The 15,828-nt window shown below is 45.5% G+C and overlaps 1 protein-coding gene across 5 annotated transcripts in view; it reads right to left on the reverse strand.

Moving 5' to 3' along the window:
- ATF7 (activating transcription factor 7) overlaps window positions 1-15,828 on the reverse strand; it is a 123,535-nt gene that overhangs the window by 28,833 nt on the left and 78,874 nt on the right. For all 5 annotated transcript variants that reach the window (XM_032786721.2, XM_032786725.2, XM_032786723.2 and 2 more), the window contains exons 3-8: window positions 15,162-15,258; window positions 11,369-11,487; window positions 7,946-8,080; window positions 6,498-6,655; window positions 3,301-3,400; window positions 1,937-2,050 (exon numbers count right to left, since the gene is read on the reverse strand). In XM_032786721.2, the coding sequence (XP_032642612.1) occupies window positions 1,937-2,050; window positions 3,301-3,400; window positions 6,498-6,655; window positions 7,946-8,080; window positions 11,369-11,487; window positions 15,162-15,258 (723 nt within the window). The remainder of the gene's footprint in view (window positions 1-1,936; window positions 2,051-3,300; window positions 3,401-6,497; window positions 6,656-7,945; window positions 8,081-11,368; window positions 11,488-15,161; window positions 15,259-15,828) is intronic.

The following is a 15,828-nucleotide window of genomic DNA, read 5'->3' on the forward strand; positions in this document are numbered from 1 at the left end:
TGTTAATATCGAATTTAGCGCTACTCCTCTCGTCGGGGTGGAGTACAGAAATCGATTTAAAGAGCCCTTTATATCGATATAAAGGGCATTGTAGTGTGGACGGGTACAGCGTTAAATCGATTTAACGCTCTTTAAATCGATTTAAACGCGTAGTGTAGACCAGGCCTAAGAGGTGGGTCTGACACATGGGGAGGGACACAGCAGGGAACAAGTTTGCACAGCTTTGTTAAGAGAGGTCTTCGCTAGCACTATTACTAACCCAGGTGAAAGGAGACTGAAGCATGGGCATATTGTCACACGCATATAACAGTGTAAGAATTCTTACCCTCCTAGCCCCCACAATGGCTCTAGTTCAGGGGTGGGCAAACTACAGCCCACGGGCCGGATCCAGCCCCTCAGGGCTTTGGATCTGGCCCACTGGATGGCCTCCTGTTGCACCGTAGGCCCCGCGCCACTCTCAGAAGCAGCTGGCACCACATCCCTGCAGCCCCCGGGTTTGGGGGGGCGGGGGGGCGCAGAGGGCTCTGTGCGTTGCCCTTGCCTCCAGGCACCGCCCCCCCTGCAGCTCCCACTGGCTGGGAACGGGGAACCGCGGCCAATGCGAGCTTCGGGGAAGGTACCACAGCACTTCCTGGAGCGGCGCGGGGCCGGGGACAGGGCAGGCATGCAGGGAGCCTGCCTTGGCCCCGATCTGCACTGCTGCCACCCTGGAGCTGCTTTAGGTAAGTGGCACCAGGCTGGAGCCCGAACCCCTCCTGGACCCCACCCCTCAACCCCCTGGCCTAAGTCTCCTGCCGGCACCTCGCACCCCTCCTGGACTTCAACTCCCTGCCCTGAGCCCCCTCGTATGCCCCACACCCATCCTGCACTCCAACCCCCTGTCCTGAGCCCCCGGTCCTGCACTCCGCACCCCAACTCCCTTCCCTGAGCCCCCTCACACACCCCTCCTCTGCCCCAATCCCTTGCTCTGAGCCCCTTCCTGCATACGGCATCCGCTCCCACACGCTGCACTCCAACCCCGCCCCGCATACAATTTCCCCACCCAGATGTGGCCCTCGGCCCCAAAAGTTTGCCCACTCCTGCTCTAGTTTCAGCTCAGTGCACGAATGCAGAATGAATCTTTGCAAACGCCTAGCTAGTGTGGAATTGTAGTAGCGGTTCCTGTAAGCATCAAGGTCACTGCAGCAATGGCACGCATAATAATGTGGAAGCCCTGACTGCAAACAAGACAAACGTGCTTTCACCATCTTTGTATCCAAACTTACTTTTCCCCCCCACCTCATCCCTACTTTCCTTCTTCCTCCTGTGTGCACCTAGCACTTGTGCTGTAAGAGCCGGGGAAACGGAGAAAGAAATTCCTTCATAAATCTACAGTTGGAAGAGCATCCTATTGAAAACCCTTATTAGAGTCCTTTGCCAGATCACTACAGCACAGCCGCTCCCCTCTTGGCTCTCTCCTCCCTCCCCCCATCTCCACTCCATCTGTCATACTGGAACAGGAATCCACTGCTTTACAACATGTCCCATATTTAAGATCGGATCAGGAATCTTTGCCTTGACAATGATATGTAAGGTCCATATGGCAGACTGGCAGTGCTGGGTGATTAAATGAAGAACAGACTCATACTTTTTTATATATTTATAACACCTGTTCTCAGTGTTCCTATACTGCTTTAAGATACACTTACTGCTGCAAAGGATTTCAGGGAGGAGCGGTCTAAGCTCACTAATTTGAGCTTATCTATTCAAGAGCTTTTGGTGTCTGTCTCTTTAGAAGGATGAGAGGGCCATGAGTATAGAGATTCTAAACACACTCTTTTCTGGAGGATCTAAGTGAGATACGTGAAGGCTTTTACGACAATTCTATGAATATATCCCCCAAAGCAATCTTCCCTGACACAGGTCAGTAGGCTTCTCTCTATGTTCTGGAACTCACCATTTTAGCCTCAGAGTGCATTGGAAGACCTGATGGTGAAATGGAACCACTGCTGTTGATAGGTGGACCAGGAATACCAGGAATGTTGGGCACCACGGACACTGGCCTAGCCAGCTACGTGTAGAGAAAAGAGCACACACATTTGGAGAAGTTACGTCATTGCTACTGAAAGCGTCCCACATGAAATGGCATCATTATAACCATTTGACAAAGCACCTTTAATGCAGAGAGCCTAGAATGTTTGACAAATTTTATAATTATGGCCACAGGGATTGTTTCATCAATCACTCAAAGGTGGGCAGTCACCTCTGTGGTGGCCACAGCTTCTATTTAAGAGAACACAGCAAGGGCAACCAACAGCTGACGACAGAAAGCGAAATATACTATACTTGGTGGTGAAAGGTCTCCTTCATTTCCCTCACACCCAGAAAATCTGTACACCACAGGGTGCAGTGCTGCCAGGTGGCCTTTAGAGGAATGTGAAAACTGGGAAATCTGGGTTCTAAGCCCAGTTCTACCATGGACTTCCAGCAACATCCTGGTTAAGTTTTAGCTTCCCCATCTGTAAAACAGGCATATTTGCCAGGCTTACGTAAAAGGGGAAAATGGAGCTTTAGTTCTGTTTGATAAGACACACTGAAATACTCTGATGAAAGGTGCCAGGAGTATGAGTTATACTTCAAGAAAATACAGAGATGTCTTAAATGCCAAACTCTTAGCATACTGGCTATTCAGACGTGCATCCCCCCATCCCCACTGGTGGCTTGCAACTCCAGCAGTCCTTCTATCTGAGGCACTAGTTTACTGGAATCACCTACTCAGAACACAAAATACCCACCCAGCAGGAGACACTGGATTTACACAGGCTGACTCACTCAACACACACAAGCCCACCAGAAGGTATATTTATCTGTGAATTTTGTATCCTGAAAAATTTCTCCTTAGGCTGAAGTAAAACCTGCAGCGTTAAATATAAATTACCATTTCGCACACTGCCCAGGCTGGGGTGGCTTTCCTGGCCTGAAAGACTAACACGTTCTCTGTAAGCTTGAATGGTTTCAATTGAGGCATTCCATTCCAAACACAAGCAACTAATCAGAGATCCTGCAGTTCCCAGTCCTGGATCAATGGTGTGAGCCATCTGCCCAGACCAGGCTTTATTTTTCAGCCTTATGGGCCTCTAGTGACTGGCGTGTTATTATCATCTTCCTAGCATCAGCCCTTGCCCACTTCCACTTCAGGCTTATCTCACACAGAGGGGTAGATGTATTTTAATTTTGCAAATGAAAGCGTCTGCATATGTTGGACAGGAGAAAAGCTGTCCTCTTCTTTACCACAGAGAATGTGCTGGAAGTTTCTCTTACCGATATAACAGAAGGCATCTGTACGGGAGGGCCAGGGAGGACAGGCATGGTCTGTCCGTTCGCAAGGTGCATGACAAGTGGGAGGGAGCCCGTGGGAGACCTAGAGAAACACAATTCAAGCTCACATGTGTCAATTCAAGTTTATACTGTACAGACAAGACTAAGTAGCCCGCACCCAACCCCACCAAGATACAGGCGATTTCTAGCCTTGTCTAGACTAGGATTTAAAGCATTATGCTAGCTAACACAGGCCGACTGACATGTTTAAAAGTCGAGCATAAACCAAGCACAGCACCTTTAGCACGTGCTAAATTGGTTGAATTAAAGCCCAGTTTACCATGTGTTAAAGTACACATTGCCTTGTCTACATGAGATTCTTAGCATCTATTAACTGACGTGATAACATCACATTTTTGATATCCAGGCAAAGTTGTGTGACAAGCATTTGTTGGTTGGTGCTGGCAGGATATGCTGATGGAAGCATTACGGCTCTCCTTATTTAACTCCTCTATGTAAGCTTGCTGGCCTGCTTGCCAAAAAGCATAAGGCTGCTAAAGCACAAAGACCAGATGCCTCTAAGAAGGGATGTTGGACTTTAATAAGCTGGACTCATCTGAACAGAGGGTGAGGATAACCAAATATTACACATTGAGCTCTCTGTTTCAGGAGAAGGAGGAAGTAGTCCACCTGAGTTCTCCCTGTGCCAGTGCAAACAGAAGCTCTGCTCCAAAACACACAGCAAAGTAAACAGAACCAATGCTGGGTTTCAGCCATAGTTTTCAGGGGAGCAATGTAACACTCACCAGGACACGTAAATGTGCCCTTGATGCTCTGCTGGGCTATTCAGTGGAATCCTGCTGCTGCTTTGGTGCCCTCTACTGGCATATGAACAGATGTCCAAGGCAGGCTGGGGTGCTAGATCAACTTTCCTACATACTGGTCAGTTTGTGGCTAGAGAGATGCATTAATACAGCCCTCATGGCAGAATGAGACTGCATTCATTTGACTTTCATTTAAGAACACTGCTAACCCTCAGAGAAAACGTTCTAAACAGATGGCTGTGTCTGCAGAACACCTGAAACAATAGGTCTGAGAAACTCGAAGAGCTCCATTCATTGCCAAGGGGTGTTTACGCTGAAGCCTAATGACGACAGTTAAAAATGCCAACAACCTTTCCCCCTTCTGATCATTTTGCAGAAACACCCAGCTAAACTGCTTATCCAGCTTTTGAATGCAGTGACAAATAAGGGATGGGGGCAGCCTCCCTCGATCGTAGAGTGCACTACTATTTAAGAGCGATGACTTGAAGCGATATACTCTCTCCCCCTGACTCCACCATGTCGGGGCCCACCATTTGAAATGTTGCTGTTCAAAGAGTGTGGGAGAGGGATGAAAGAGCTGTGTCTGAACTTACATGGTCAGGACAGTGGTCTCCTCGCATTCTCCCCTATTTTTTATTAGGGGAGATTCTCCTATTTCTCCCCTGCTCATGACAGCACAAGATGGAGGCAGAGAACAGCTAGGAGAGGAAGAGCAGAGCTGGTGCTGAGCAGGGATCTGGACAGTGGGGAGAAAATCCGCTGCTACCATCCCTTCTTCCTAGCCCTGATGAGAGGGATGATGAGTCGCTGCTGGCTAAGCCAAGAACATTACACTGCGGGGTCTGTGCTGAGGTAATGGTGAGATGGGGTAGGAGTGAAAGTCACAGGGGGTAAAATTGGGCCAGATTCAAGTTCATACCTTTACCGACTAGGGGTGGAACTTTCAAAGCCACATAGGGAATCTAGACATTCAATTCTCATAGAAACTGAGTATCCAGATCCTTCAGGCTACTTTGAAAATCCCAGTCCAAAAGTTTAGCTACAGGAAGTTCATACCCTGCCCTCATTTTCAGTCCCATTGACATCCCTGCAAGTTCCACTACAGGCCTAACTTTGTAGCTTTAATATATGGACTGTCCTGATTTCATTTCTGTTTGTCCAAGCAGGGCAATGCTCTGGTGCCTCAATTCCAGAAGACGGCATTACACCTGAGCTTGAGTCTAGTTTATGGAAATACACACAATATACTCAAAACACAAAGACAATCACTTAACCCTTAAGGTGCCTGGAGACAGGATTTAGATCTTTCCGTCAGGAAGTCTGGACTAATGGTGCCATGGGGTCAAAACACATACACACAAAAATATGAATTGGCAGCCAAAAAAATGGCCTTGTTAATGCAAAGACCCAGATCCAAAGAGGGTAATTAGAAAGAAGTAACAACCATGGCACAACAGAAGCATCCTGACACCAAAGAACAGAGACAGGGCTAAATATACTTCTCTTGAAGGCCCATTGTAATGTATTTCCTGGATCATTTAGGCGCCTTCCTTTTATATATAGGGTTGAAACTACCCCACAATGCAATGCGTTTGTAACCACTTCACTGAATGCTCTTGAGCCTCGAGTCTAGATTATTCCAGGGGCCAGAAGAGCAGGTCATTAGGTTATCTGAAAACAAATAGCTACAGAAGCAAAACCTGACTTTGAAGGAGGCCAACAGGTTATAGAGGTTTCACTTTAGAAGCAACAGCTGTCTTGGAAAATCCCCAAAAAATTAAAGATTCAACCACTTTGCAGTTTTATCTAAGTCTTGTCCTTTTAATTGGGTAGCAAAGGCAACTCATGATCCTCTGGCAAAACAAATCTGTGAAAGTACAGTTCTGAAGTCCTTAGCTGGGCAAACCTCCTATATTACACCTCTACCCTGCTATAATGCGACCCAATCTAACACGAATTCAGATGTAACGTGGTAAAGCAGCGCCCCAGGGTGGGGCTGTGCGCTCTGGTGGAACAAAGCAAGTTCAGTATAACGCGATTTCACCTATAACGCGGTAAGACTGTTTGGCTCCCGAGGACAGGGTTATATTGGGGAAGAGGTGTATATGCAGTGCAGGCATCGCCAGTGGAAGGATATCAGGACTGGACTGTTTTTCTTTCCCTGGGGTTGTCCTAGTTTAATTTATGTTAAAACTAGTTCTCATGACAGCATTTACAGTTAGACTCCGAAATACATGGAACAACAGCGGAAGTTGCACAAAGCTCAGTGCTTTTGACAATCAGGTAACATTTATGCACTTAAATACAGACTTAAAAAGCCTGACTAAAGGCACCAAATTTTTAAAATCTCGGTCCAAGTCTTAGCATCTTTCTTACCCAAGCTGTCTGTTGGAAGGTGGAGCCTGGGTGATGACGGAGGTCGGGGAAGGGAGAGTGGGATGTAGCGGATCATATCCCAAATGTAGTGGCAGTGACCCTGGACGCATGATGGTTGGAGTAGGAGTAGAAATTATAACCGGCTTTGAAGTGATCTCCTAAAGAGAATCAACAAACAAAAATAAGGACAGATACTTTATCAGCCTCATCGTAATAATATACCCTTCTCTCACATCTTTCTTCTGAGAATCGGAGTGATTTAGAAACATTAAACCAACTTTCACAACACCCCAATAAGGAAACGGACACAGAGTGGGGAAGGGACTTACCCAAGGTCACAGTGATTCAGTGGCAGAGCCAGGAATAGAACCCCTAAGACCCAACCCCCAGAGTCCTGCAAAAATGGTTAGATGCTCCTCCTCTAAAAACCAGTGGCTCCAGCCCAAGTCAGAATAGGTACAAAGCATAAGTATGCAACCAACAGTTTTGCCACCTATATTATTCTATAGGTGCATGTTCTGGGTCACTACAACAATCCTCAGGGCACAGTGGCCCTGTCCCTATAAAAAACGCTTTATTTATTCAGAGATGTTTCTCATCTGAAGAAACCTGTAAAGGATCCCAGCCCTTGAACCTGGGCCCACAGGTCCCCAGGCAGCACTGAGGCCACAATTGCCACCCATCAGCTCACCTGAGTAACTAGTGAAGGATCCAGAGAAGGGAGAGCCCGCCCCCAAAGCTCCCCTATTGGCTAAGGAGTACTATATGAACCAGGAAGTTGTCCGAGCAACTAGAGGAATCCTTGGCTGGTGCCACTGTGGACCCCTCCAGCTTACCTGACTTCTGAGCCCTGTATTTCTGCCTGCTCCCAGTTCCTGTTCCCTGCTTCCTCCTGGTTCCTGTCTTCCCATCCCACACCCCTGTCTGCTCCCAGTTCATGCAGTCCTGTCGTATTCTAGGCCCCTGCTCCTCTGCCTTATTCCCAACGCTGTCTCTGGCTCAGACCCCTGGCCTGGCACCTGACTGTCTCCAGCTCTGACCTTCGGCTTGGTAGCTGATGCTGTCTTTGGTTTTGACCCTCAGCTCCAACCAGTAGGCATAACTCCTGCTCCAACCACAAGGCTTGATCGCCCACACCCCAGTGACTGTAAAAACTCCTCAGATTTACCCCGGTCAGTATGATGCCAGCCTCCCCATGAATGTGATTGCCCTCTTTTTTTAAAAAAAAGGTAGCAGTTCATTATTGGAATCTGTGTGGAAACTTAAGAATGACAATCTGTTTTAATGTAAAATCAGTTCTTCACACTCCCGCTGAAGGAAGGGAACAGAACCTTCAACTCAGGCCTTGGCAGTTAAGTGAAGAAAGAACTTACTCTATTGTAGTTAGAATCAGTTTTCCTGGTGAAAGAGGTAAATTACAGCAAGTGGGAATGGCCCAGGAAACCTACCTTCTCTTTGATCTGTGGGGATTGCGGACTGGATACAGGACTGTCTGGAGGGGAAGAATCCACCTCAACTGGCTCCTCCTCTTTTATTTTGATGTCTGGGGTTGAGGGCAGAGACATGTCCAGAGGTCCAGCATTCTAATGGGAAAATATTAATGCATTAAAATGAAAGTAATTTCATACCACTAGCGAAACACACAACTAGTTTCCAGGGCCACTGCTTAGTTGCACCTAGGAGCATTTACCAAAGGCTTTTTTTTTATTATTTCCATTACAGTGGCACGTAGAAACCATATAGTCCTGGACCAGGGCCTCATGGTGGTAGGTGCTGTACAAAAACCAGACATTCGCTGGGCCAGAAGGCCAGTGCTTTGTGGTTCCTCAGTAACACATACACGTGGAATTCTTTCTATTGGTAAAAAGGCTCTGCTAAGTAGAACAGGTAACAAAGTAAACGCCTGCAAGTTACAGAAGGCACTTTCATTCACAGAAGAGGTATAAAGCATTGTATAAATCAGCCTCAATTATTTTATTACCCGATCATCAAAAGCAAACACAGAGTCATGCAAGTTATTAAATACCTATGAGCATCCCATTAAACTAAAACCTAACCATATGCCTGAATCTGGCAACCCGCCACCACACAGTTTTCAAGGGCACTATATGCCCCATTTTAACTAGTTAGCAATGACTTCTTAGCTCCCCCAGACTCTACCCAGAAGAAGGGTGAGGCAAACACACTCATGACAGCATGTGGGAACTGCCTGGCTGGTGGCACATACAGGCAAACAACAGAAACAGACCTGTCAAGGGACAGGGGCCTTTTTGTGTACAGTGCAGATTTCTAAAGCAGGGGTAGGCAAACTACAGCTAGGGACCACATCCATCCAGCACTTCAGACATTTTAATCCAGCCCTCGAGCTCCCGTTGGGGCGGGGGGGGCAGGGTCTGGGGCTTGCCCCACTGTGCGCGTGCCGTGGCTCTGCATGGCTCCCGGAAGCAGTGGCATGTCCCTGCTCCAGCTCCTGCACATAGGGGATGCCAGGGAGCTTCACATGCTGCCCTCACCCCCACAGCTCCCATTGGCCAGGAACCATGGCCAATGGGAGCTGGAGTGGCAGCACCAGTCGATGGGGCAGCGCGCAGAACCACCTGGCCGCCCCTCTGTATAGGAGCTGGAGAGGGAACATGCCACTGCTTCCGGGAGCTGCTTGAGGTAAGCGCTGCCCAGAGCCTGCACCCCTGACCCCTCCCATGCCCCAAACCTCTGCCCTAGCCCTGATCCCTTTTCTGCCCTCCAAACCCCTCGGTCCCAGCCCAGAGCACCCTCCTGCACCCCAAACCCCTCATCCCCAGCCCCAACCCAGAGCCCACACCCCCAACCAGAGCCCTCACCCCTTCCCCCAATTTCATGAGCATTCATGGCATACAATTTGCATACACAGATGTGGCCCTTGGGCCAAAAAGTTTGCCCACCCCTGTTCTAAAAGCAAGAGACACTCAGCCTTCGGCTCCAGAGTTGAATATGACTCCGTCAGTACCCCAGCTCTTATGGAGTTCATGGATCCCATAAAAGCCAGGGACATCAGAAGGAGCTCTTATGTGAGGTTGCAGGGGACAGCTGAGCAGCCAAGCCTCTGCAGCAGGCACCAAGGAAGAGAAGAAGAGAGAGATGATGTGTCTGAGTGGCAAAAAGCCACCTCACCAGGGGAACACTAACATTGTGGGACACTGTACAATTGTGGGATGGGGAGTTGAAACAGAGTCAAAATAGGCATCTATGGTTCTTCTCTCTGATGAGCAATCTCTCTAGTTGAATGGCACTGCCCTAGAGTGCCCCTGTTATAGCCGAGTTATGCAGCAGCCTTGCCTTCAGTACATGAAGTAACCATTTACTTGCCCTCTTAAGCAGGGACGTTTCACTGTTAAATCACAGAAGAGAAGAGATTAAAATTCAGGAAAGTTTCAAACCACTTAAAACGCCTCCAGGGGAGCCCTCACTATGCCAATGTTTTTAATTAACACGTACATGCTGGTGTCCAGGCCACCCTTGGAACAGCAGGACAAAACAAAACAGCAGTAACTGGGCTCAACTTAGCCAAGTGTTCAAAGCATCTCACAAATGCATCTCTAGCCAGGCTCACTGAGTGACAAACCATCTGGGTCTGAGCTCTAGTGTGTGCAGGGCACTTCTAGGAGGGATAATTCTTTCCCTACATCTGAAACCAGCCCATGCTTTGAGTTGCTGCATTCTCCTGGCTGATGCTGGAAATATCTTGACTGCTGTTGTATTAAAAAACACCCATAAGTCTAAGAATCTTAACTATAGCTATTAGGCAGCACAGGATATGGGTGGTCGTACATATAAAATGACTGGCTAGACTGTGGGTTGCTCAACCATTTATACAGAAAACCACAAATTCTAGCTACCCTCAAAGAATATTAAAGTTCTGGGCTGTAGCTAATGAAAGGCAGGGAATTCAGAGTTAAGCATGACATGCCACCTCAATGTGCCTAGGACCTGCAGCACATCCAGGATGTAAGATCAACAAATGTTTGAAAGACACCTGGTACTCAATGAGTGAGTGAATGACAAAATTTTCTACTTTAACTCTGAATTTGTTATATTTGAACAGATTTATGCAGCCGTGTTTCTGAACAGAGCTGCCAATTGCGCATGTATGTACAAATGTACATACATATACCAATTTCATACATTTAAAAGCCAATCTAAAAAATACCAGTGCAGTTGTACAATATACATCTGCTGCTATTCAGTGGTGGAAGGTTGGAAAGAATCTCTTAAGTTGCTTGAGATCTTGCTGTCTTCTAGACCTATAAACTCTTACTCTGCCACGGAACCTCCTCTCTGTTTGTACGCAGCACGCAACTGTTCAGAACTCAAGAAGAACACAACAAAAGCTTGGCTTCTTTCCTATCCTTTGGAGACAGGAAAGGCAGAACGTGGTCAAAAAGGTTATTTCTACAACCATGCTTTTAAGACATGGCTCTGGGAATTGCTCTTTAATGATCTTGAAATCAATGAAGAGATGCCCAGCGGACTTTGGATCAGAGCCTACACGGTTAACAAGGTACTGATACTTCTCAGGCATTCCTTTGCCAGGACGTGTCAGAGCAGATATTGTGGGTACTGACTTAAAAATAAAGGGGGGGGGGGGGAAATGGGATGATAAAAAGCTGTAGTAACAAAAGGTTATTAAAATCAGATCTAACTGGGACTCAGACTGTAGCATAGCCAAAGTCACACAAGTTATTAAATAAAGTATGTGATTGAGCATTTTAAATTTATGAGACAACAGTTACCCTACAACATATGCCTTTCATCAGAACAACATCATTCCCCCTTCAGCCCCTACAATCTGTGAATGTTTCAGTTTGATTGGAATGGTAGTTTCTGTCTCTTGCCTTTTTCTCATCATCCTCTGTGGCTTTCTTAAACTCGTGCTCAAAGGAACTGGCCAATTCATTGAAGAGCCCCACCTCCTCACAGTTCTTCAAAAAACGGGTTGGAGTCGGAGTCTGATCTGTTCAGATTGCAACACAAAAAAACAAAAGAATCAAAGTGAGGTCACAGGATTAATTTTAACTACTCTATTAATCTCACAGGACAAGACAAACCAGGAATATTTCCTCCCAATACACAACTAACATTTAGATTCAGTTGTGTTATTTTAGGAAGCTTGGATGTTTTTCCTCTAGGATTCTTCTTTGTGTTCACAAAGCAAGCGACAATACTTTCCTGTTAATTTTGTCCTTTTGGCAAACACTGTGGCACTAACAAAAATAACATATTTCAAATTGCACTAAGATCACTACAACTGAAAACAATGTGTTGTAGCACCTTCCCTTATTTAAAATCAGGGCCTGCCCTGGCATCAGTGCAACTCTGAGAATGGTACGTGTTGCTGAATTGGTGCTGCAGGGAAGCAGAACTTTTTGTGCATGTCCTTCAAGATAGTAGATTTTAAAAAAAGAATAGTCTGAAGAAGCAGAAATTCCTTGTGGTATTGTGATTTTTAAAGTAACTGCCCTGGCACTGACTTGCTGTGTGAACAAGGCACAAACCCTCTCTGTGTGTTAGTTTCTCCATCTGTAAAATAGGGATGATACCCAGCTCACAGGAATTGCTGAGGATTAATTAGCATGCACAAAAGTTACGCTGAAATCCTTGGAATGGAAGGCCATACAGAAGAGCAAATTACCATCACTAGCACCTGACTTCACTATAATAATCTCTCTGCAAGACTGAAATGGCCAGTTTGGTACAGTATTAATATAGCTGACCACAGGCCATGGAACCACAATTCAGCTTGTAACTGAAGCTCAGTCTACCCAGCAGAAAGTCTCCTGATTATCCAAATAGCTCACCCAGCCAGTTTCATTTTTGCCTGTGATGTTAGTCAGTAGTCCAGTTAACAGGAGCCCATCACAAGCATATTATTCTGTTTGAATCGATCAAGCAGAAAGTTGTTTGCTTGTTGATGATGGAAGCTTAAGGAAAACAGCCCTTTTGTGCTTTACTTCAAAGTTGCTACAAGAGGAATAACTTGAACCTCCTGTCTTTCAATGGAGGCCACCTTGTATCAACAACCAAGCACAAAAACAGGGGCTATCAATAAGAAAAGGAAATTACAGAAATGTTGACAATGGTGTTTGTCCTACAAAGGATCTATGAACACAGGAAGTTACGCTTTGTCCTACATCCAGCTGCTTAGAACTAATGTGCCCTTCAGAATTCATAAAGACCGCCAATATTAGGGCCCTACCAAATTCATGGTCCATTTTGGTCAATTTCACAGTCATAGGATTTTTTAAATTGTAAACATCATGATTTCAGATATTTAAATCTAAAATTTCAAAACATAGTGCTGTAACTGTAGGGGTCCTGACCCAAAAGGGGGCCGTGAGGCGGTTGCAAAGTTATTGTTAGGGGGTCACAGTATTGCCACCCTTACTTTTGAGCTGCTGCCTTCAGAGCTGGGCCCTTGGCTAGCAGTCACTGCTCTTTGGCCACCCAGCACTGAAGGGAATGCAGAAGTAAGCGTGGCAATACCGCAACCCCCCTACAATAACCCTGTGACACCCTCCCCCGGCACAGCCCCCTTTTGGGTTGAGACCCCCAGTTCGAGAAACGTTCGTCTCTCCAGTGAAATCTGTTTTGTATAGGGTAAAAGTATACAAAAGAACAGATTTCACGCTCTGTGATGTGTTTTTCAGGGCCCTGAATTCGCTAGGGCCCTACCAATAGTCCTTTACTGACCACATAAATATCAGACAGAAAAGGCTTTTGGACCTGGTTGCAATGTAGAACTATTCACAGTGTTAAGACTTGACTCAGTCTTTTCCGCATGTTTTAGGCCCAGTTTTCACTGCTAAAAAAAGGTGGGTTTTTTTGTTTTTGTTTTGTTTTTTTACCTTGGGGTAACTAATAAGCATGGGTCTGCAGTAAACACAGTGAAGACCAGCACACTTCATTTTTATGGCAAAGTAAAAAGGTCAACCCCAGGGCTGGGTATACTGCTTTTCTCACCTATTTTACCTCAAAGTAAAAACCAAAAACCTATCTTCACTGTGGTTTTATGTTGGGATACCAAAAACCCAATGGATACACCTTGATTGGCAGTGAAGAGAAGACTTACTTGTGTAAACAAGCTGTCCTACAGCCCTAATCTTTTCAGATTGCAAGACAGAAAGAACCACGTGCCATGTGAATCTCAGTCAGTCAGGTGTGATATAGCTGTGTAATGCTATTTTTCTTGCATTCTTGAACGGACAGAAAACCCTATTATAATTGCATTTGAAAAATGAGTCAAGACTTATGGTACAACATGGATGATTATAAACACAGACTTTTTGCTCACCCAGGAAACAAGATATATGTTATATCATGAACACCGCTAATAGCAACAGAATCCTGTACTTACACGTTTCTTTCTATAGTGGAGCTAGGACCTTAATCAGAGCTGAGAAAATCTAAAACATAATTAACTGATCATTATTAATCTGTGAGCCCCAAATCACTGGTTGGCCAGTTCATACTTCAGAGTTATCAAATGAAAACTGCAACTTGTCCTCCATCTCTCTTTTTAGGAGGTAGAGTAATGGAGAAAGAACATTCTTTGTGCACCATGCAGTCTCCCTTAGCCTTCAACTTCACAGAATGAAAGGAATACTATCCAAGGTTTTCAATATTCATCCCAGCATTTCCTGGCCAGGGTTTTGTACAATCTGATTTACAACTATTCCAACACTTCTCTATGGATACTATTCCATAACCAGTATGTCTCCACTAGGAAGTATTTTCTGCCTTTACCGCAAATTTTCCCAAACTAGATAAACTCAGTAAAGATCCACCCTATGTAGTGATTAATCTCAAGGCCGTAAGAAGTGGACTGAGGTGCAACTGCTTTCATCAGCACCAAATCTGGGGACACGGCGTTTGTCCATTTAGTGAGCTCACCTCTGCCCCCAGGAGAGATCAAACTGGGCTCTCACATGAAGTTTTTGAAATAAAAATTTTTTTTTAAAAAAAATTTCCCTCTTCCCTTCACGTTTTCTATAGAACAGCAGTTTCATTCAATGGGTGACACAATCCCTGCCCCCTTTTAAGAAACCAAAATGCAGGAGGATTGACAAGGTGGGAGAATATCCATAACTGGCAATGATCTGCTGCCAGACAACCATGTACATTTTTCTCAAATCTTATAAAGGCTGCATTGACTGCGTAGAGTCATTCCAGAGCAACTCATTTGGGCTTCACAAATGCACTCTCGGCAGTAGCCAATGCACTAGATGGAGTTTTAATTTATTAACTGCCAGCCTAAAAGCTCAAGAAAATTGACACCTGGGCTGAGGAGAGGAAACGGAGTTTGTCAGCTTTTGTTCATCATCCTCAAAGTGCATGAAGAAATGTGAAAGACCTTTTGTCTGTAAATCTTCCAGAGTCTTGATAAAAAGGGTGAGTATAAAAAAAAAAAAAAATCCTACAAAACCTGATACTACCATAAAAAATGAAAAAAGTAGAAACTTGGAAGCAGCCTCTGGCTTTCCTTTCCCCCTGATTAAATGCAGATCACAAGAGCTTTTTATGGGAGGTAGAGACGTTTTTCAATACATCTGGTCCCTAGTATTAATCTTACAGTCAGGCTATATTAATGTGCACCATTTTCAGAGCTGACCAGGACTGAGCAGTACATACCTGCTATGATGACTGAATCGGTTCTAGAAGGACCAAATTTCAATGTCATCTCATGCTTGTGTTTATGAACCGCCAGGTGGTCCTCGTTTGTAAACCTCTGAAATGAAACAATTTAAAAGAGTGAATAAATGCATGTTATGGTACTTCCTGCAGCGGAGGTGGGGTAGGGAAAGGGAGGGATGAAAGCCACCTGAGAGAGGCTGTAACATAACCGCTACATTGTGTTAAGCAAAAACAGAACAGGACAGATTGTTTGAGAAGCGGGGTCTGAGCACATCGCTCTAAATGAAAAAGCCATTATGTTGGCTTCTGGTGAACAGGGAAAAATATTTTAATAATCAAATTTTAAATATAAAAAAAAAAAAGTGGTGGGGGCCACGCAGTCGCTCATAACCAAAAGAGGAAATGCAAATTATCCTCACCACAGTGCTCTGTGAAGTGTACCACTTTATTACCGCCTAACGGAGATATAAATTATTCACTATTAGGGGGACCGGATAACTTCTTGGATTGTGTGTAATGGAACTGGCATCTGCAAGGCAATTCCGGCCCAGGTTTTTTGGAGCAGGACAGAGCGAGACTGCCTGAGATCGATGCCCAATGGCTATTTGTAACGGCATGGAAGAGCACAGTTGCACAAATGCTGCTCCCACAGAACCAGGATGAC

This window comes from Chelonoidis abingdonii, chromosome 26 (genome assembly GCF_003597395.2).
Source record: "Chelonoidis abingdonii isolate Lonesome George chromosome 26, CheloAbing_2.0, whole genome shotgun sequence".
In the NCBI taxonomy this organism is placed as follows: Eukaryota; Metazoa; Chordata; order Testudines; family Testudinidae; genus Chelonoidis; species Chelonoidis abingdonii.